This window comes from Anomaloglossus baeobatrachus, chromosome 4, assembly GCF_048569485.1.
Source record: "Anomaloglossus baeobatrachus isolate aAnoBae1 chromosome 4, aAnoBae1.hap1, whole genome shotgun sequence".
In the NCBI taxonomy this organism is placed as follows: domain Eukaryota; kingdom Metazoa; phylum Chordata; class Amphibia; order Anura; family Aromobatidae; genus Anomaloglossus; species Anomaloglossus baeobatrachus.
Genome location: NC_134356.1, coordinates 76,067,951 through 76,091,187, shown reverse-complemented (window position 1 = coordinate 76,091,187; position 23,237 = coordinate 76,067,951). Strand labels below are relative to the sequence as shown.

The 23,237-nt window shown below is 41.9% G+C and overlaps 2 protein-coding genes across 7 annotated transcripts in view; both read left to right on the top strand.

Moving 5' to 3' along the window:
• The window catches only part of LOC142303207 (protocadherin gamma-B1-like), a 184,571-nt gene that overhangs the window by 120,911 nt on the left and 40,423 nt on the right, over positions 1–23,237 (top strand). The gene's annotated exons all lie outside the window — the stretch shown is intronic.
• LOC142300906 (protocadherin gamma-B1-like) lies at positions 2,616–23,172 on the top strand. The gene is made up of 5 exons (XM_075341916.1): positions 2,616–3,076; positions 14,241–16,334; positions 18,992–19,075; positions 19,737–19,844; positions 23,152–23,172. The coding sequence occupies exons 1-5, from the start codon at positions 2,762–2,764 to the stop codon at positions 23,170–23,172; spliced, it is 2,622 nt and encodes an 873-aa protein (XP_075198031.1). The 5' UTR covers positions 2,616–2,761.

Genomic DNA, 23,237 nt, shown 5'->3' with positions numbered 1-23,237 from the left:
GGTCTTATAGATGCCTCCCATTACTAATTTAGGGCTTATTAGCAGCTGTGAGCTGTCATTAATCCCTTATTACTCTGATTGCCACTACACCAGGGCAATCGGAATGAGCTAGGTAAAGTTCTGGAATTGTTGGATCTAATGGATGCAACAATCTTGGGTGGATGCAGGCTGCTATTTTAGGCTGGGGGGCCTCAATAAGCATGGGTCTCTCCAGCCTGAGAATATCCCATGTTGTCAGCTTTATCATGGCTGGGTATCAAAATTGGGGGGCGGCATGCCATTTTTTAAAATGATTTATTTAAATATTTTTTAAAAAGCCGCATACAGTCCTGCTTATTTTGTTACACAGCCAAGATAAGCACATGTCTGGGGTCTTCAACTGTATTGGTTGCAGTTAGACATACTGCCAAACAGGGTGAGGGCTCATCTGACTGCAACCAATCAGAGATGCAGGGACTACCGGTGCGTGGGTGGGGGAAGCAGTGCATATGTATGAGGTTAATGAGCAGCCCTGGAAGTAGCGCTATAGCTGCACGGGAAATGTGGTAAGTATAACGTGCAATCCACCCTATCCTGTCTATCACCAGTCTCAATGTATCCTACCTCCTTTGTGATGTTTATTAAGCAGTGTCTATAATGTGATGTATACATTAATCACAGTGTCTCATATGAGCTCTATACGACAGAATCCCAATGTATCCTATGTGATGTATACAGCAGTCTCAGAGTCTGCAACGTGATATATATACAGCAGTTTCAGTGTCTTTAATGTGATGTATACAGCAAAGTACCTGTGTATCCCATGTGATCTACATAGGAGACTCAGTATATCTTATCCAGGTAAAGAAGGAAAAGCAGCAGCTCACTCTGGGAATTTGCAATGTTTATTCTGTATATACAGATAACAACAGATGGGGGAGAGAGGAATGCGGGTGCGACAGACGGACAACAGCCATTTCGCGCTGTAACTAGCACTTTAACGAGTAGCTAAGAAGTCCTGGAACAGCTGATCTCTGATACCTGTGAGTACGGCTCCAATACACAGCCGAGTACTGCAGTGCCCAACCTTTCTTTATTTTCATCAGTATATCTTATGTAAAGCACACAGGTCCCCTATGTGATGTATACATCAGTCTTGGTGTATCCTATGATGTATAACACACAAATATATATATATATATATATATATATATATATATATATTTATGTATATATATATATATATATATATTATATATATATATATATATATATATATATATATGCGCACAGTATGTCAGTCTCGGCGTTTCCTATGTGAGTAATATTGTAGATCCCCACTGCAGTATTAATCACATGTCTAGTGATAAATTACCCACTTTGAGAAGACATACAATGGTATATACATCTGTTTTCATAAAAACTTACTGCCATAGTGCTTTAAAAAAATTGCATTATCAAGAGTCTACTGCACCCCAGACTGACAGAAATCTGAAAAATAGGTTACTAGTACCACCATAATCAATATGACTTAGCTTTGCAAATCTCATCAAAGAAAAGACATTGTTGCAATCACTTTTGGGGTGAATCTATTAAATGTTTTACTAAATATAGCTGCATAATTTTTAATTTAATAGTTTTGTTCAACCCACAAATGATGCTATCCAAATGACACTTGAGGTATTGCAGAATAAAGGTTCCCAATGCCTGATGTATAGGCTAACTTGTTCAAAGATATTGATGGAATAGCAACAGCTGCAGGCTTATGCCTTAGGGAATGTGTTGAGCAAACAGGAAAATTGGATTTAGTTAATTGCTAGTGTTTCATAAAAGTGAACTATGTAAGTTCTTTACTTTGCTTGTGTCAGTTTTTTACTCTGTCCTCCGTGCTGTGATTCCGCAGATAATAGTTTCTGTATATATCTAAATTGTCTCTCCAGTAAAGGAGACAAACTCTAGCACAGCGCCACCTATTGGAAGTAGCGATCCTAAAAGTCATAAGTGGATTTTCAACAATCCTTTGCAATATGACTCAGGATATATAAGCCAGATCAGAATCCCAATTTGCAGACACGGTGTAAAACAGTTCATTCTCCCAACATGAATGAATGCTAAATAATACTACTCCTAGTTAACAATTTGCAAAAAACAAATGTATATACTTAAATTTCCTTTTAACAGATTCTTGACTCCTTTCCTATTACCTGGTTGAATGTGATAAACATAAGTCATTTTTCAGCATTACTATTTAATTTGCAACTATATTATTATATAATATTTTTATTAAACTTATGTAATTATAATTTGTTAATATATAATTTAAAGAAGTACATTTTCTTGAGTATTTTAACTTAACTTTAACTTATTTATTCCTTATATATGAATTGTATATAATAACAGTTTAAGAATAAAATTCCAAAAACTAGAAAAGTGTTCACTGCCTTCTGGTTTTAGAATATAAACTGCAATAAAAACTAAATAATTTGAAGATTTAAAGTGTATACTTTATCAATACTGCAATTCTGTATTTTCACCTCTGAGCGCCGCTGTTTAACCACAAAGTAGAAAAATGCAGAACTGAAAATCCACTGGTGTTTTCCTTTGTCACATACATTGCTGATCTGAACAAAGAACCACAGACATTTTCTGGCTTCTTGTGGAAGCAGAGAAAAGGGATACAATTTGATAACACAATTTCAGATATCAGGAATATTGTTCTATTTAACATTTGCATTGGATGATAAAACATTTCTGGATATAATTAGAAAATTTATCCCTGAGGATGGACAGGATGGATTTTCTTATACAGGGCTGCACCGGAATCCGATGGCAAGTAATATATGTCTTATTTTCTTATCTTTGTTACTCAGTCTCTGGACAGATTCATTATTCCATTGTAGAAGAAATGAGGAAAGACTCTGTTATAGCAAATATTGCAGATGATCTTGGATTAGATGATAAGCAGCTCTCATCTAGAAAACTGAGGATTGTATCTAGAGCTGCAGAGAAATATTTCTATGTAAATCCTAACAGTGGAAACCTGTATATAAAGGACAGGATAGACAGAGAGACATTGTGTGGTACAGAGATTTTATGTTTCTTAACTAGAGTTGAGCGCGGTTCGTGGTTCGTGGTTCTCCAGTTCGCGGCTCGAGTGATTTTGGGGCATGTTCTAGATCGAACTAGAACTCGAGCTTTTTGCAAAAGCTCGGTAGTTCTAGAAACGTTCGAGAACGGTTCTAGCAGCCAAAAAACAGCTAAATCATAGCTTGGTTTCTGCTGTAATAGTGTAAGTCACTCTGTGAATCAAACTATTATCACATTTCAGTGTATAGTGTGCGTGAACAGCGCCTTCAGATCACTGCTGTTTCTATAATGGCGATCGCCATTTTTTTTTTTTTTTTTTCTTGTCTTCCTTCCCTAAGCGCGCGCGTCTTGTGGGGCGGGCCAGCATGTCAGCCAATCCCAGACACACACACAGCTAAGTGGACTTTGAGCCAGAGAAGCAACGGCATGTGTGATAGGATCTGCATGTCACATGTCCCTGCATTATAAAACCGGACATTTTCTTCACGGACGCCATTATCTGCCTTCTGCGTCTTTGGTGTCAGACATCACTGTCGCAGCTCCGTCTTCCTGAGTCCTATAGCCGATACAGCTGTATGCGCTGCATACACAGCGTTAGACAGCTTAGGGAGAGCACTTTATAGCAGTCCTTTTAAGGGCTCCAACCGGCAGGGTCAGAGAGCCATAGGTGACAGGTCCTGCAAACAGCAACAGCGTCTGTGTAGCCCAGGTCAGGGATTTCCTACCTGCATTTCACCATTAGGAGGGAATAGAAAGGCAGTCTTCCATTCCTCTACCCAGAGCACCACAATCCTGCCACTGTACCCTCTTGTCCTCTGCACACTCCAACTGATAACTAAGCCATTATACTAGCAAACACTCAGTGTACCTAGTGGCATCCTATACGTGGCTATTGGACTTTGCTATAGTCCCACTAGTGCAAAGACATTTGCAGAGCGCGTCTGCCTGCGTTGCACACTACAACTCATTCTAACCAAGCCATTATACTAGCAAACACTCAGTGTACCTAGTGGCATCCTATACGTGGCTATTGGACTTTGCTATAGTCCCACTAGTGCAAAGACATTTGCAGAGCGCGTCTGCCTGCGTTGCACACTACAACTCATTCTAACCAAGCCATTATACTAGCAAACACTCAGTGTACCTAGTGGCATCCTATACGTGGCTATTGGACTTTGCTATAGTCCCACTAGTGCAAAGACATTTGCAGAGCGCGTCTGCCTGCGTTGCACACTACAACTCATTCTAACCAAGCCATTATACTAGCAAACACTCAGTGTACCTAGTGGCATCCTATACGTGGCTATTGGACTTTGCTATAGTCCCACTAGTGCAAAGACATTTGCAGAGCGCGTCTGCCTGCGTTGCACACTACAACTCATTCTAACCAAGCCATTATACTAGCAAACACTCAGTGTACCTAGTGGCATCCTATACGTGGCTATTGGACTTTGCTATAGTCCCACTAGTGCAAAGACATTTGCAGAGCGCGTCTGCCTGCGTTGCACACTACAACTCATTCTAACCAAGCCATTATACTAGCAAACACTCAGTGTACCTAGTGGCATCCTATACGTGGCTATTGGACTTTGCTATAGTCCCACTAGTGCAAAGACATTTGCAGAGCGCGTCTGCCTGCGTTGCACACTACAACTCATTCTAACCAAGCCATTATACTAGCAAACACTCAGTGTACCTAGTGGCATCCTATACGTGGCTATTGGACTTTGCTATAGTCCCACTAGTGCAAAGACATTTGCAGAGCGCGTCTGCCTGCGTTGCACACTACAACTCATTCTAACCAAGCCATTATACTAGCAAACACTCAGTGTACCTAGTGGCATCCTATACGTGGCTATTGGACTTTGCTATAGTCCCACTAGTGCAAAGACATTTGCAGCACGTCTGCCTGCGTTGCACACTCCAACTAATTATAACTAAGTTGCATTGTCAGGGATATTTATTCTTTATTATTCTGCTGTTAATAAAGCTAGACCACCACTGCAATCTTCACCACCTCTCATATTTTACTACCACATTTTCAGTCCACAATCTTGTCGCAATCAACATGAGTGGCAAAATGACAGATGCTGGTGGAAAGGGGAAGAGGCGTGGTGGAAAAGGCAAAAAAGGTTTTGTCCGTGGGGAAGGTGGCAAAGCTCCATTATCATCTGCTGAAGATAGACCATCTACCAGCAAAAGTAAGATGTCTACTACTTACCGTGGACAATCCGATGTGCTCCCTTTTTTACGGACACGAACAACAGGAAGAAAGGTAGATGATGGGCAAAAAAGGAAAATGCTTGAATGGATCTCAAGTGGTCCAACAAGTGCCCTCTCAGCCACTTCAAGTACCGCATCCAAAAAACACCAGTCCTCTGAGTTGTCATCCCAATCACACTTGATTTCTCCCAGCTCTGAAGTCTCCATCAGCCCTGCACAGTATGGTGGAACTGAGATGGCTGAGTCTGCAGAGCTGTTCAGTCACACTATAGCCTGGGAATCAGAGGTCTGCTCCCAAGCTACAGTGAGTACAGAACAGGAAATGGTCTGCAGTGATGCCCAGAACCTTTGTGACTCAGATTCAGGCCGTGAGGACCAAGTTTCTGAGCATAATGTTGACCCTTTGTCACAAACTGTAACACCTGTGGTTATAGACAATGAGGAACATACTGATGAAGATGAGACGCAGATACCCGATTGGGATGACAACTTAAATATTCCGTCAGGGCAAGAAGAGGCTCGGTCTGAGGGGGAGGGGAGTGCAAACACAACAATTGATGATGACGTTCTAGATCCCACCTACTGTCAACCCCCAGTCAGGCACTCGAGGAGGTCAACAGAGGCGGTGGAGGAGGATGCAACCGACGACGAAGTTACCTTGCGCCTTCCTGGACAGAGTCGGAGCACTGGTAGCACGTCTACAACTGCATCCTCAGCCACCACTCTGCCTATGAGCATTATTCGGGGTGGATCAACAGGTCGCATGGCCTCTAAGCCTTGCCTAGCCTGGTCCTTTTTTCACATCGAAAAAGATCGCCCAACTCATGTGATATGTAACATTTGTCATGATTCTCTTAGTAGAGGTCAAAAGCTCAGCAGTTTGACAACTTCTTCCATGAATCGTCACATGAATAAATATCATAAGTCCCGGTGGGAAGCTCACCGTGCTGCAATGCGGCCTAGCGGAGCGAACCATCCACCGCCCGCCCCTTCCACTGCATCCGCGCGCTCTTCATCTTCTAGGACTGTGGGGACAGCTGCCACACCTGTTTTTCCACGCAAAACTTCCACCACTGTAACCGCAACAGGCAGTTTGCTTGTAAGGTCGTCAGTTGGTTTGGAAGGGGAAACAAGTGAGTGTGTACAGCTCTCTCAGACATCGATAGCACCAACGTTGGATGAAGGCAACATCATGTCTCCGCCTGCACTTTCCTCACAAACCTGCATTTTTCCAGGGACACCCTACTCAACACCGTCTACACACAGCAGCCAGATCTCTGTCCCTCAGATGTGGTCAAATAAAAGGCCACTTCCTCCGACCCATGACAAAGCTAAGAGGTTGACTCTATCCCTCTGTAAGCTGTTGGCTACCGAAATGCTGCCTTTCCGCCTAGTGGACACACAGGATTTTAGAGACCTTATGTCTGTCGCTGTGCCCCAGTACCAGATGCCTAGTCGCCACTACTTCTCTAAGAAAGGTGTGCCCGCGCTACACCAGCATGTCGCACACAACATCACCGCTTCCTTGAGAAACTCTGTGTGTGAACGGGTGCATTTCACCACCGATACTTGGACCAGTAAGCATGGACAGGGACGTTACATGTCGCTGACTGGGCACTGGGTAACTATGGTGATAGATGGTGAAGGGTCTGCTGCACAAGTCTTGCCGTCCCCACGACTTGTGTGTCAATCCTCTGTCTGTCCAAGTTCCGCCACTGCTTCTGCATCCTCCACCTCATCTGGGTCCTCCACCTCCGCCCCAAGCCTGCCTGGTCAGGCCACCAGCGTTCTCACTGCGCAGAAGGAATCACGCACCCCTCATTACTATGCTGGCAGCAGAGCGCAACGGCATCAGGCGGTCTTTAGCTTGACATGTCTTGGTAATAAGAGTCACACAGCTGAGGAGTTGTGGTCAGCTTTGCGGTCCGAGTTTAATAAATGGTTGTCTCCACTCAAACTGCAGCCTGGTAAGGCCGTGTGCGACAATGCTGCAAACCTGGGTGCGGCACTTCGCCTGGGCAAGGTGACACACGTACCTTGTATGGCTCACGTGTTGAACCTTGTCGTGCAGCAATTTTTAACACACTATCCCGGCCTAGATGGCCTTCTGAACAGGGCACGAAAACTGTCAGCTCACTTCCGCCGTTCAAGCGCCGCAGCAGAGCGACTTGCATCGCTCCAGAAGTCTTTCGGCCTGCCGGTTCATCGCCTGAAATGCGATGTGGCGACACGCTGGAATTCAACTCTCCACATGTTACAGCGACTGTGGCAGCACCGCAGAGCCCTGGTGCAATACGTCATGACGTATAGCCTGGGCCAACGAGATGCAGAGGTGGGGCAGATCACCCTGATGGAGTGGTCTCAGATCAAGGACCTATGCACCCTTCTGCACAGTTTCGACATGGCGACGAATATGTTTAGCTCTGACAATGCCATTATCAGCATGACGATTCCAGTCATTTACATGCTGGAGCACACGCTAAACACTATTCGGAGTCAGGGGGTGGGACAACATGAAGGGGAGGAACTACAGGAGGATTCATATGCGCAAGGGACAACAACATCACGAAGGTCCAGACGTTCATCATCACCAACGCAGCAGGCATGGGACCATGGGGGACAGGGATCGACAAGGGCGCATAGTAGCAGGCGAAATGTTGAGCAAGGTGCAGGAGAACATGAAGAAATGGAGGACGAACTGTCCATGGACATGGAAGACTCAGCGGATGAGGGAGACCTTGGTCAAATTTCAGTTGAAAGAGGTTGGGGTCAGATGTCAGAGGAAGAAAGAACGGGTAGCACCTCTATGCCACAAACACAGCATGGACTTGGTCCGCATGGCTGCGCAAGACACATGAGTGCCTTTTTGTTGCACTACCTCCAACATGACAGTCGTATTGTCAAAATTAGAAGTGATGATGACTACTGGATTGCCACACTATTAGATCCCCGGTACAAGTCCAAATTTTGTGACATAATTCCAGCCATAGAAAGGGACGCACGTATGCAGGAGTATCAGCAGAAGCTGTTACTAGATCTTAGCTCGGCTTTTCCACCAAACAACCGTGCAGGTGCAGGGAGTGAATCTCCCAGTTGTAACTTGACAAACATGGGACGGTCTCGTCATCTTCAACAGTCTACCCGTACCAGTAGGACCTTTTCTGGTGCCGGTAACAGCAATTTTATGGAATCTTTTCATAATTTTTTTAGACCCTCTTTTGCAAGGCCACCAGAGACAACAAGTCTGACACATAGTCAACGGCTGGAGAGGATGATACAGGAGTATCTCCAAATGAACATCGATGCCATGACTGTGCAACTGGAGCCTTGCTCCTTTTGGGCTTCAAACCTACAAAAATGGCCAGAGCTCGCAACTTACGCCTTGGAGATTTTGTCGTGTCCAGCTGCCAGCGTTGTCTCTGAACGTGTATTCAGTGCTGCTGGGTGTGTGCTGACAGATAAGCGCACGCGTCTGTCCAGTGACAATGTGGACAGACTGACGTTCATCAAAATGAACAAGTCATGGATCCAGAAGGAATTTACTACCCCTGTGTCATCCTGGGGAGAGTAAATGCTTGTGGATTTGGAATGTGCTTGATGCAAATCAAAACATCCTGTTTGCAACTAGGGCCCAAGTGCTGCCACTGATGGGGTGGGTGTCTGTGTGGCCCAATTTTTGGAAAAAAGGGAGACTCCGCTTGGAGTAACCCTTGCTTGCTGTGTTTTTAAAAGAAGCCAAGATGAACAGAGCTGGGATCAGGAAAGACTTTGCTACCTACCCCGGTGTCATCCTGGGGACGGCTAAGAATAGCGTATTTTTGAATGTGCTTGATGCAAATCAAAACATCCTGTTTGCAACTAGGGCCCAAGTGCTGCCACTGATGGGGTGGGTGTCTGTGTGGCCCAATTTTTGGAAAAAAGGGAGACTCCGCTTGGAGTAACCCTTGCTTACATTGTTTTTAAAAGAAGCCAAGATGAACAAGTCATGGGTCAGCAAAGACTTTGCTACCTACCCCGGTGTCATCCTGGGGACGGCTAAGAATAGCGTATTTTTGAATGTGCTTGATGCAAATCAAAACATCCTGTTTGCAACTAGGGCCCAAGTGCTGCCACTGATGGGGTGGGTGTCTGTGTGGCCCAATTTTTGGAAAAAAGGGAGACTCCGCTTGGAGTAACCCTTGCTTGCTGTGTTTTTAAAAGAAGCCAAGATGAACAGAGCTGGGATCAGGAAAGACTTTGCTACCTACCCCGGTGTCATCCTGGGGACGGATAAGAATGGCGTATTTTTGAATGTGCTTGATGCAAATCTAGCTGTGAAGTGTACAACTGGGGCACAACTGCTGCCACTGAATGGGTGGGTGTGTGTGGGGCCCAATTTTTGGAAAAAAGGGGAGACTCCGCTTGGAGTAACCCTTGCTTACATTGTTTTTAAAAGAAGCCAAGATGAACAAGTCATGGGTCAGCAAAGACTTTGCTACCTACCCCAGTGTCATCCTGGGGACGGCTAAGAATAGCGTATTTTTGAATGTGCTTGATGCAAATCAAAACATCCTGTTTGCAACTAGGGCCCAAGTGCTGCCACTGATGGGGTGGGTGTCTGTGTGGCCCAATTTTTGGAAAAAAAGGGAGACTCCGCTTGGAGTAACCCTTGCTTACATTGTTTTTAAAAGAAGCCAAGATGAACAGAGCTGGGATCAGGAAAGACTTTGCTACCTACCCCGGTGTCATCCTGGGGACGGATAAGAATGGCGTATTTTGGAATGTGCTTGATGCAAATCTAGCTGTGAAGTGTACAACTGGGGCACAACTGCTGCCACTGAATGGGTGGGTGTGTGGGGCCCAATTTTGGGAAAAAAAGGGAGACTCCGCTTGGAGTAACCCTTGCTTGCTGTGTTTTTAAAAGAAGCCAAGATGAACAGAGCTGGGATCAGGAAAGACTTTATCTACCTACCCCGGTGTCATACTGGGGACGGATAAGAATGGCGTATTTTGGAATGTGCTTGATGCAAATCTAGCTGTGAAGTGTACAACTGGGGCACAACTGCTGCCACTGAATGGGTGGGTGTGTGGGGCCCAATTTTTGGAAAAAAAGGGAGACTCCGCTTGGAGTAACCCTTGCTTGCTGTGTTTTTCAAAGAAGCCAAGATGAACAGAGCTGGGATCAGGAAAGACTTTGCTACCTACCCCGGTGTCATCCTGGGGACGGATAAGAATGGCGTATTTTGGAATGTGCTTGATGCAAATCTAGCTGTGAAGTGTACAACTGGGGCACAACTGCTGCCACTGAATGGGTGGGTGTGTGGGGCCCAATTTTGGGAAAAAAAGGGAGACTCCGCTTGGAGTAACCCTTGCTTGCTGTGTTTTTAAAAGAAGCCAAGATGAACAGAGCTGGGATCAGGAAAGACTTTATCTACCTACCCCGGTGTCATACTGGGGACGGATAAGAATGGCGTATTTTGGAATGTGCTTGATGCAAATCTAGCTGTGAAGTGTACAACTGGGGCACAACTGCTGCCACTGAATGGGTGGGTGTGTGTGGGGCCCAATTTTTGGAAAAAAGGGGAGACTCCGCTTGGAGTAACCCTTGCTTACATTGTTTTTAAAAGAAGCCAAGATGAACAAGTCATGGGTCAGCAAAGACTTTGCTACCTACCCCAGTGTCATCCTGGGGACGGCTAAGAATAGCGTATTTTTGAATGTGCTTGATGCAAATCAAAACATCCTGTTTGCAACTAGGGCCCAAGTGCTGCCACTGATGGGGTGGGTGTCTGTGTGGCCCAATTTTTGGAAAAAAAGGGAGACTCTGCTTGGAGTAACCCTTGCTTACATTGTTTTTAAAAGAAGCCAAGATGAACAGAGCTGGGATCAGGAAAGACTTTGCTACCTACCCCGGTGTCATCCTGGGGACGGATAAGAATGGCGTATTTTGGAATGTGCTTGATGCAAATCTAGCTGTGAAGTGTCCAACTGGGGCACAACTGCTGCCACTGAATGGGTGGGTGTGTGGGGCCCAATTTTGGGAAAAAAAGGGAGACTCCGCTTGGAGTAACCCTTGCTTGCTGTGTTTTTAAAAGAAGCCAAGATGAACAGAGCTGGGATCAGGAAAGACTTTATCTACCTACCCCGGTGTCATACTGGGGACGGATAAGAATGGCGTATTTTGGAATGTGCTTGATGCAAATCTAGCTGTGAAGTGTACAACTGGGGCACAACTGCTGCCACTGAATGGGTGGGTGTGTGGGGCCCAATTTTTGGAAAAAAAGGGAGACTCCGCTTGGAGTAACCCTTGCTTGCTGTGTTTTTAAAAGAAGCCAAGATGAACAGAGCTGGGATCAGGAAAGACTTTGCTACCTACCCCGGTGTCATCCTGGGGACGGATAAGAATGGCGTATTTTTGAATGTGCTTGATGCAAATCTAGCTGTGAAGTGTACAACTGGGGCACAACTGCTGCCACTGAATGGGTGGGTGTGTGTGGGGCCCAATTTTTGGAAAAAAGGGGAGACTCCGCTTGGAGTAACCCTTGCTTACATTGTTTTTAAAAGAAGCCAAGATGAACAAGTCATGGGTCAGCAAAGACTTTGCTACCTACCCCAGTGTCATCCTGGGGACGGCTAAGAATAGCGTATTTTTGAATGTGCTTGATGCAAATCAAAACATCCTGTTTGCAACTAGGGCCCAAGTGCTGCCACTGATGGGGTGGGTGTCTGTGTGGCCCAATTTTTGGAAAAAAGGGAGACTCCGCTTGGAGTAACCCTTGCTTGCTGTGTTTTTAAAAGAAGCCAAGATGAACAGAGCTGGGATCAGGAAAGACTTTGCTACCTACCCCGGTGTCATCCTGTGGACGGCTAAGAATAGCGTATTTTTGAATGTGCTTGATGCAAATCAAAACATCCTGTTTGCAACTAGGGCCCAAGTGCTGCCACTGATGGGGTGGGTGTCTGTGTGGCCCAATTTTTGGAAAAAAGGGAGACTCCGCTTGGAGTAACCCTTGCTTGCTGTGTTTTTAAAAGAAGCCAAGATGAACAGAGCTGGGATCAGGAAAGACTTTGCTACCTACCCCGGTGTCATCCTGGGGACGGCTAAGAATAGCGTATTTTTGAATGTGCTTGATGCAAATCAAAACATCCTGTTTGCAACTAGGGCCCAAGTGCTGCCACTGATGGGGTGGGTGTCTGTGTGGCCCAATTTTTGGAAAAAAGGGAGACTCCGCTTGGAGTAACCCTTGCTTACATTGTTTTTAAAAGAAGCCAAGATGAACAAGTCATGGGTCAGCAAAGACTTTGCTACCTACCCCGGTGTCATCCTGGGGACGGCTAAGAATAGCGTATTTTTGAATGTGCTTGATGCAAATCAAAACATCCTGTTTGCAACTAGGGCCCAAGTGCTGCCACTGATGGGGTGGGTGTCTGTGTGGCCCAATTTTTGGAAAAAAGGGAGACTCCGCTTGGAGTAACCCTTGCTTACATTGTTTTTAAAAGAAGCCAAGATGAACAAGTCATGGGTCAGCAAAGACTTTGCTACCTACCCCAGTGTCATCCTGGGGACGGCTAAGAATAGCGTATTTTTGAATGTGCTTGATGCAAATCAAAACATCCTGTTTGCAACTAGGGCCCAAGTGCTGCCACTGATGGGGTGGGTGTCTGTGTGGCCCAATTTTTGGAAAAAAGGGAGACTCCGCTTGGAGTAACCCTTGCTTGCTGTGTTTTTAAAAGAAGCCAAGATGAACAGAGCTGGGATCAGGAAAGACTTTGCTACCTACCCCGGTGTCATCCTGTGGACGGCTAAGAATAGCGTATTTTTGAATGTGCTTGATGCAAATCAAAACATCCTGTTTGCAACTAGGGCCCAAGTGCTGCCACTGATGGGGTGGGTGTCTGTGTGGCCCAATTTTTGGAAAAAAGGGAGACTCCGCTTGGAGTAACCCTTGCTTGCTGTGTTTTTAAAAGAAGCCAAGATGAACAGAGCTGGGATCAGGAAAGACTTTGCTACCTACCCCGGTGTCATCCTGTGGACGGCTAAGAATAGCGTATTTTTGAATGTGCTTGATGCAAATCAAAACATCCTGTTTGCAACTAGGGCCCAAGTGCTGCCACTGATGGGGTGGGTGTCTGTGTGGCCCAATTTTTGGAAAAAAGGGAGACTCCGCTTGGAGTAACCCTTGCTTGCTGTGTTTTTAAAAGAAGCCAAGATGAACAGAGCTGGGATCAGGAAAGACTTTGCTACCTACCCCGGTGTCATCCTGGGGACGGTTAAGAATAGCGTATTTTTGAATGTGCTTGATGCAAATCTAGCTGTGAAGTGTACAACTGGGGCACAACTGCTGCCACTGAAGGGGTGGGTGTGTGTGGGGCCCAATTTTTGGAAAAAAGGGAGACTCCGCTTGGAGTAACCCTTGCTTGCTGTGTTTTTAAAAGAAGCCAAGATGAACAGAGCTGGGATCAGGAAAGACTTTGCTACCTACCCCGGTGTCATCCTGGGGACGGATAAGAATGGCGTATTTTTGAATGTGCTTGATGCAAATCTAGCTGTGAAGTGTACAACTGGGGCACAACTGCTGCCACTGAAGGGGTGGGTGTGTGGGGCCCAATTTTTGGAAAAAAGGGAGACTCCGCTTGGAGTCACCTTGCGGTGTTTTACATGACTTTAGAAGGGCGTGCCATGCCTATATCTGTGTGTCCTCCTCTTTTTCCTTGTCCAGCTGTTTTGTTTTCGCATGAGTACATGTCCTTGTCACTTTCCCATGTGTTTGTGTTGTGTTGTGAGTTGTTTGTCACCTTTTGGACACCTTTGAGGGTGTTTTCTAGGTGTTTTACTGTGTTTGTGATTGCCTGCCATTGTTTCCTATGGGCTCGAGTTCGGTTCGTCGAACGTTCGACGAGCCGAACTCGAGCCAGACCCCCCGTTCGGCGAACCGCCTCGAGCCGAACCGGGACCGGTTCGCTCATCTCTATTCTTAACCTTTGATGCTGTGGTTGAAAATCCTTTTAGTAATTTTAAGATCAAAGTTGAAATTCAGGATATAAATGATAATTCTCCACAGTTCTACCATAATACAATTACTTTGGAAATAATTGAATTTACATCACCAGGAGCAAGATTTGCTTTAGAAAGTGCAGAAGATCCAGATATTGGTAGTAATTCAGTGCAGACATACAAGCTCAGTGATAATCAGTATTTTACACTCACTGAGAATATCAGATCAGATGGAAGTAAATTTCCAGAACTTGTCTTAGAGAAACCATTAGATCGAGAAAAACAAAATTTTCACAAAATAATACTAACAGCCTTGGATGGAGGAAATCCTATCAGGTCTGGTACAACGTTATTAAATATAATTGCTATAGATGCCAATGACAATGCCCCTATATTTAATCAGGATATGTATAAAGTCAAATTAAAAGAAGACATCCCAGTTAATTCTACAGTGATCATTTTAAATGCAACAGATAATGATGAAGGAGTTAATGCACAAATTGCATATTATTTCAGAAAAAGCTCTGGAAACATCCATGATACAGGAACGTTTAGTATAAATCCAAATACTGGTGAAATCAAGATCAATAAAAACTTAGATTTTGAAGTAACAAAAAATTATGAATTGACTGTACAAGCCATGGATGGAGGAGGCCTTGTAGCTCATTGTAAGGTTCTGGTGGACGTCATAGATGTAAATGACAATGCTCCTGAGATATCCATCACCTCATTATCTTCTCAGATTCCTGAGAACTCAACACCTGGAACAATGATCGCTCTGATTGAGATTCATGATCAAGACTCTGGAGATAATGCAGATGTTGACTGCCACATTCTTGAAGATGTTCCCTTTAATTTATTGTCATCAGACACTTACTATAGACTTACTTTACAAAGTACTATTGACAGAGAAAGAACAGCGAGTTATAATATTACCATTATAGCTACAGATAGAGGATCTCCACCTCTTTCCAGTATACGGGTTCTCAGATTAAATATCTCAGATGTCAATGACAACCCACCTATATTTACTAAGTCTTCTTATGTGGCTTATGTTCCAGAGAACAATCTACCAGGAGCTTCAATATTCAGTATACAAGCCTCAGATCCTGACACTGAAGATAATGCTAAAATAATTTACTCAATTTCCAGCACCATTACAGAAACTTCATCAATGACATCTTATCTCTCCATCAATGTAGAGACTGGAATTCTTTATGCACAAAGATCATTTGATTATGAACAGAGCAAGGAGTTTATAATAGAAGTCACAGCCTCAGACAATGGATCCCCCTCTCTGAGCAGCAATGTTACATTATTAATCCACATAGTGGACCAGAATGATAATGCTCCAAAGGTCTTATACCCATCACCAGATACTAGTGGGCCAGTTGTGTTTGAGATGGTGCCTTTTGTTTCTGAGCCTGGCTCTTTAATTACTAAAGTGATAGCTGTAGATGCAGACTCTGGGCATAATTCCTGGCTCTCTTACCACTTTATTCATGTGTCAGAGCAAAATAACTTTGTGATAAGTGAGCGCACAGGGGAGATCAGAACATCACGTATCTTTAACGAAAAGGACTTATTGAATTACAAGGTCGTAGTGATGGTGAAAGACAATGGACATCCCATTCTCTCTGCAACAGCCACCTTAAGTCTTATTATTGCAGATGACTTTCAGCAGGTTGTTCCTAAGCTCAGCAACAAACTGAAAGATGAAGAAACTCAAAGCAACTTACAATTATACTTGGTGGTTGGACTTGCACTTATTTCATTCCTCTTTATAATAACTGTGATGGTGGCAATAATATCTAAATGTAAGCAGCCAAAACCATTACCAGCCTTCTCTTCTCTTGCTACAAATCTGTATCCTCCAATTGATCCCAGGACATTCTCCATGTATAGTGATGGATCGTTACCTTTACCATACTCATATAATATGTGTGTGGAACTAGATCCTGCTGATGGTGACTTTACTTACATGAATCCTAGTGGAAATGTTCCTGTGGAAAATCTGATTGATGCTGAAAATACAGAACAAGGGACTCCACTTGATCTAAGCACAGACCAGGTAACAGTTTATTCCTTTATATGCTAAGTAGAAAACGCATTAAGTGGTTTGTATATGAAGAGTTTGCTGTGGACTGCCCTTGTTAGGGCAGATGTCATTAATTACCCTAGGGCTTGATAGTGTCTGCAGGGTATAATAGGACATTTTATGTATGCAACCACCCTGATCTGAAGTGGAGCTACAAAAACTCCAAAACTTTGAAGTATCTATTTACATGATGGGTGAGAAAGAGAGATGAGTGAATGCATTTGAGTGGAATTGAATTCTACCTAAATTTCACAAAAATCCACTTTTGATAAAAAGTGTATCTTTTGTATTTCTTTTTCATGCTGATTCATTTTTATGAACCATAATTGACCACTTGTCTGGCATATCTGCTACTGACTGCCACTTGTCCAATTTTCACCGCATTGTTTGTTCCTGATCTACACTTGCTGGCCTCTCCCACTGAGTCAGGACTTCTGGCTTCAACGACGCCCTGCAAGATTATGACCATGTGCATTGAAGCTCATGGCACACACTATGAGCTCCTGTATGCTTGCACAGAACCCTCCTTGTCCTCATGACAGCTGGAAGTCCTAGTTCAACATGTATATACCTTAAAGTCTATTTTTTCTGTGTGAATTAAATGGGTGGTGTTGGGCCACTGTCAGTGTTACCCAACTACTTCCAATTGGAAGCTCACCCATCCTTTCATTGTTGTTTAACCACAATTAGAAATTATACAGATTAGCAGACTAGGATGGTCCTTACAGAGTATCTTAGAATCCTCCATTGATTTCAGGGTCTAACATACTAAATTATTCCTGAGATGACAAGACTCCAAATTTTTAGTATTAGGCATTAGCAAAGTTGATTTTTATGTCTCATTATTTTAACAGATGTCTTTTTGTGAAGATTATATTTAGATAGGGTTTTTCACCATTTACTTATATGAGATATTTTATTTCATTTTTTATTTCTGTAAGCAATTGTTTTGTTGCTAAAGTCACAACTATCATTGTGTAAAAAAAATTTATAGGCTAAACATGTGTATTTGTTAAGTCTTCCAAATTACAGAAATGGTTTACAATATTTTTCTTTCTTGTCTTTTTATTGGAGAACATCTAGAGGTTATTAAATATGTTTGAGTAATATTTTAATAACATGTTTCTTAAAAACATTAATAAATACTATGGCTCCACTTCATCAATGTGAATACACAGGAATACTGATATAAATCTCTTTGAAAAGTCACAATGTTTTTCAGCAATGTAGAGTTGCACAAAATTTTTGCAACGTTTGGAATTTTCATACCAGTTTTTCTCAGCTTCGCCAAAATTGGGCGGCGCTGTGGTGAGATGGGGCCAAAGGGGTGCGACGCCACAGCTCTTCTATGCAATGACAAACTATGGTATCTTATACCAGTGATCTTACTTTAGTCTCTAACTGCAATAATATTTGTGGTGAAGAGCATGAAGGTGCCACTTATCAGATGGTACTAATTTATTCTAGGAGTGTCTCATTCTAACCTTCTCCCTCATCGATACAATGTGAACAAACAATGTGAATATCACTGGTCTTGATGAATAGGGGCTTATATGTTCTATTGATTGGATACAAATCACTAAGTGATCAGAACTTAATACTATAGCTGAACATGCCACATTGTAAATTGATCATAGAAAAAGGAAAACACAGCTCACCGGAAGGATAATAAGGGATGTGGTGCTCCAACAACCTGATTCGGCTCACAAGTAAACAGCAAAAAGAAAAGTTAGAAATCCAGCACCAGCATAATAAAATCTAGAATTTTATTGTAAAATTAAAAAAACCATAATAAAAATATGTTAGGGCATGTACAGGGCAAAGAAAGAAGCTTTTTCTGCTTGAAATGCATTGACGTTTCTTTGGTCTGTGGATGCCCTAGTATAGTATTATTATGGCTTTATAATTTTACAAGAAAATTCTAAAATTTATTATGCAGGCGCTGGATTTCCAACTTTTCTTTTTTTTTTTTTTAATTCATGTTAACCTGCTCTCAGCTGCTTCATTCATGTGAAACTGTAAATTTTAGGAAATTTGAATCAAACTCAAGCCTCCAATCGATCCACTCATCTCTACGATTGACCATACTAAAGCGGCAAGTAAGACACAATATACATGCTATTATGCATCTATTAACTTAGTATTGTATTTAACAAACCTAATCTATTGCAAAAATAATCGTTAATTCAAATTGAAAACTGTTTTGGACCGATATCTCCTCCAACTACATTGATAGAAGTAATTACGTCCCTCTCTACAGACTTTCCCTTTTTGGGTATAAAACTTTTTGTTTTCTAAAACAAGATGAAAATGATTTCTTTAAAGATCTTTATCACTACTCGCTTAACCAAATTTAAAAAATTGATAAAAACAATTTGACAGACCATGGTCTAATCAATCATATAAACAACATTGCAAATATCTGTTTCCAATATAAAAATATAAGGTAGAAAAAATGAATAAATTATTTTTACCTGTTTCCATCTAAATGAAAAAGATGATAAGTCTTGTTGTAACCAATCAAATCTATGAGCTCCATCTGTCACTTGCTTCATTTTTTTTTAATGACATTACAAATTTACAGTATACTACCTATGTACCGTAACATGATTTTTCTTTATTTTCTTAAGAATTCTGTAAGAAATATTCTATTTTTAAATTATGTAATTATCAACAAAGTAAGCTCCTCATATAAATGCAATAATCCATGTACAGTAAGTAATTTAGAGAGTAAAATAGAATAAGAGAGATAGCTAGACATTAGTGTTTTCAACATTACTGAGGCTGTCAGGATTATTTACCTTCATCCAAAGACGTACTGATAGGTAATTTAGATTGTGAACCCGAAGGGGGACACTGTTGATAATTTGTGTAAAGCACTGTAAAATTAAATTGCACTATATGAGTAAACTTAAATATATAAATAAATTAATTAGATGTAATCCCCTCCTCACATGGTGTTTACCTAATATAGAAATATTTTAGTAGCCAATGTCTATCGCCTGCACCTTAACAGCAGTCAGTTATGCAGTATTATGGCCTTGTTTCTATATTGTTTAATGTAGTTTTTGTTCTTCTCGTTCTCCTTTTTTATATAATGTCCATTGAAGAATATACCCACTCGGGGGCCACTACTTAGTGGTCCCCCGGTGTCATTTATGCAGTATTATGGCCTTGTTTCTATATTGTTTAAGCTTTACAGCAGAGAAGGCAGCCTGCCTTGTGCTGTTTAGGTCTGCAGTCCTTACATTGCCCATAAACAATATGAATTATACATTCAAAGATCAATGGCTTCAGATCTTTGTGACTTATCAGGGGCAAAACTAAAAGTGACCAATTTGTGTGTTCCTTTCTAGCTTTCTGCCTTCTCTACAGTGTAGAGGCATCTTCATGAGGACATTGGCAATGCAGCTAGGTACCATGTATCTCCCGTTTCTCAGAGGTTCTACCAAAATAAACAGTATAAGACCAGGAGAAGAATGGGTATGATTGCTACATATTGATATAGGATTTTCCTGAGGAAAGAGAGGGTTCTCTCTGAAATGCGTAGAAATAAATCACTATTGACCTACTCCTGGATGTTTCTCTGACTATGTCAGCGTGGCAATCATACCCATTCTTCTTCTTCTGGTGTTTGCTGTTACAATTGTGGGGCTAATGAAGCCGTCATTTTGGTCATTTCCATTTGGTTGTGACTCACATAATCTGCCAAGGTGAGCATTTCTAACATTTTTTTAATCATCTTTCTCAGATAAAACCCAGATTGTGCTTTTTTTTCCTACAGCTTACTGCATCAAAATACACAGTATGACAGAATCTATCATTCCTAATTATATGACTTAATCAGCCACCATCTGCCTCTAATATCCATGAATGGAGCAGAGGTCCACCCGCTGCTGTTAACCTGTTAAATTCTGCTGTCAATCTGTGACAGGGAAGCACAGAGTTCTAACTCCCTCATCAGCAAGCCGGCAACATGGTCACGGGTTGAACATGCGTCGCCATTACAGAGAAGGGTCAGTTAAAGACCCCTATGTTTGTCATTTATGTACTCCTGTCAAAAATGCCCATGGCTGGCATTCATAGGAGACTGTGATTTCTGCTATATAAAATATTGCTATGATCACAGGTTCAAGTACCCTAAGGAAACTAACAAATGCAGGGAAAAGTAAAAAAAAAATGCTCAAATCAACCCCCCTTCTATGACATTAACAATTAAGAAATTTAAAAAAACACACATATTTGGTATTGCTGAATTCATAAAAGTGCGATCCATCAAAATATATATTAGTTGAATCACTAAACAGCATAACAAGAAAAATAAGTCAAAGTGTCAGAATTTCAATTTTTTTTCCCTTTGCAAAAACAGAAAAAAATATAATAACAGGCAACAAAACATTGTATATACCCCAAAATTATGTTAATAAAAACATCAACTCAGGCTGCAAAAAACATGTATTAACCCCTTAACGACCATTGGCCGTAAAATGTTGTCCTAGTGGTCAACCGGAGGGGATCCGCGCACATATCAGCTGATTTGTACAGCTGACATGTGTGCCTACCAGGTACGAGCAGATCCGCCCGTACCTGTTAACCGTTTAAATGCTGCTGTGAAACTGTCACAGCAGCATTATAACAGCAGTCGCGGTTTACGTTTACTCACCGCCCAACACCGGAAGTCACATGACATAGTCACATGGATCCGATGGATGTCATGGTAGCATAGGGTCCTGTGATGACTCCTGTAGCTCACATGACTCACTTACTGTTTCACACAGCTGAGAGATGTGTGAGGTAGGAGATGAGCGTATCTGGTGTTCACAGCTGTATAGCTGTGATCAGCAGATATGGAAGAGTGATCAGACTACTGATAATTATAGTCCCCTAGGGGACCTAGTAAAATAAAAAAAAGTTTTGAAAAATTAAAACAATAAAAAACCTAAAAGTTCAAATCAAGCCTCTTTCGCCCCATTGAAAATTAAAGGGTTAAAATTTTTTAAAAAATACACACATTTGGTATCGCCGCATTCAGAAATGCCCAATCTATCAATATAAAATCAATTAATCTGAACGGTAAACAGCTTAGCGGCAAAAAATTTCAAATGCCAAATTACATTTTGTGGTCACCACAAATTTTGCGCAAAATGCAATAAAAGGTGATCAAAATCTAGCATCTGCACAGAAATGGTGCCGTTAAAAACGTCAGCTCGAGGCGCAAAAAATTAGCTGTCACTGAGCCATTGATCTCGAAAAATGAGAACGCCATGGGTTGCGGAAAATGCCGCAAAATGTACGCCACTTTTTTCGGACAAACTCCTGATTTTTTTAAACCCTTAGATAAAAGTAAATCTATTCATGTTTGGAGTTTACAAACTCACACCGACCTGAGGCATCACACCAACACATCAGTCTTACCACATAGTGAACACGGTGAATAAAATATCTCAAACACAATTGTGCAATTGCACTTCTTTTGCAATTTTTCCACATTTGGATTTTTGTTGCCGTTTTCCAGTACACTATATGGTAAAACTAATGATTTCATTTAAAAGCATAACCACAAAAAACTAGCCCTCACATGCCTATATTGACAGAAAAAAAAACGTTCCGACTCCTGAAATAGGGGTGGCAAAAAAAAACAAACAGAAACCGCAAAAATGGCTGGTCGTGAAGGGGTTAATACAGCTTCATATTCCAAAATTAAAACGTTATGGCCCTTGGAAAGTGATGATACAGGCAATTTTTTTTTTTTATTTACAAATTTAAGAATTTTTTTCTTTACTTAACTAAAACTATGCATGTTTGATATCGCCTCAATCATTTTGCCAGGTCACTTTTACCATAAAATGAATGCTGTACATAAAAAATCTGGTAAACAATTGCAGAATTTCACTTTTTTATATTTCGTCACCAAATGTGAAATTTATTACCTCCTGTCCAGGACCATTACATAATTTGATAAAATGGATGGTGTGAATAAAAAGTACAACTTGTACCTCAAAAAGCAAGACCTCACTTGGTTACATTGATAGGTAAAAAAAAAGGTTTTGACTCATGGAATACAGGGAGTAGAGATGAGCGAATCTTTGGAGATTCGGTTCACAGGGTACATTCAATCCTTAGATAAGGCTTGGTTTGTGATTCCAACTTTAACCAAACCTCAGTGGAAGTCAGTAATTGGGCAGTTTGTGTCTCTGCCACATGCTGCCAGCTATAAGCAGAACACTTCCAGGGGTGGGTTTTTCAATTTTTGTTCTATATGTGTGCACACTACATCTGATCATGCTGATTTTACCCCAAATGTGAGCCATTCATCCACTGCACACAGCTTGCATAGGGTTGAGTGTCACTTAAACCCAAGCACAGCGCTGCTCACTTGAGTCGTTTGCACTCATAACCCACTCAACCTTCGAATCTGAACTTATTTTTTGGGAAGTTGGTTTATGAACCTAAACCTTAGATTCTGTCATCTCTAAAGGGGAGGAAGAAACAAAAATGATTAATTGCCTTGTCTATGAGAAGTTATAGCACCTACCTTTACACTTTTTGGCTGGTTGCGAACTTTATTTCTCCTTCCTTGAGACTCTTTTTCTCATTTTTCATCTAAACATTTTTAGCATACTCGACTCTAGATCATGGTCAGGAACGCTATATATTACTTTTGTATAGAGATATTTCTATAATATTTCTGTAAAATATTTCCATTACCATAATATTTCATCTTCTTAAACTGTGAATTTTATTTAGTGCTAAGGAATATTAAACATATCAATTTATTATTTTATTCTAGGTTTCTACAGCAGCGCTCTAACCTTTTAGCAAGTTAAAGATACATACATATTCTGTAATTGCAACACTTGTGTGCTTTGCATTTGC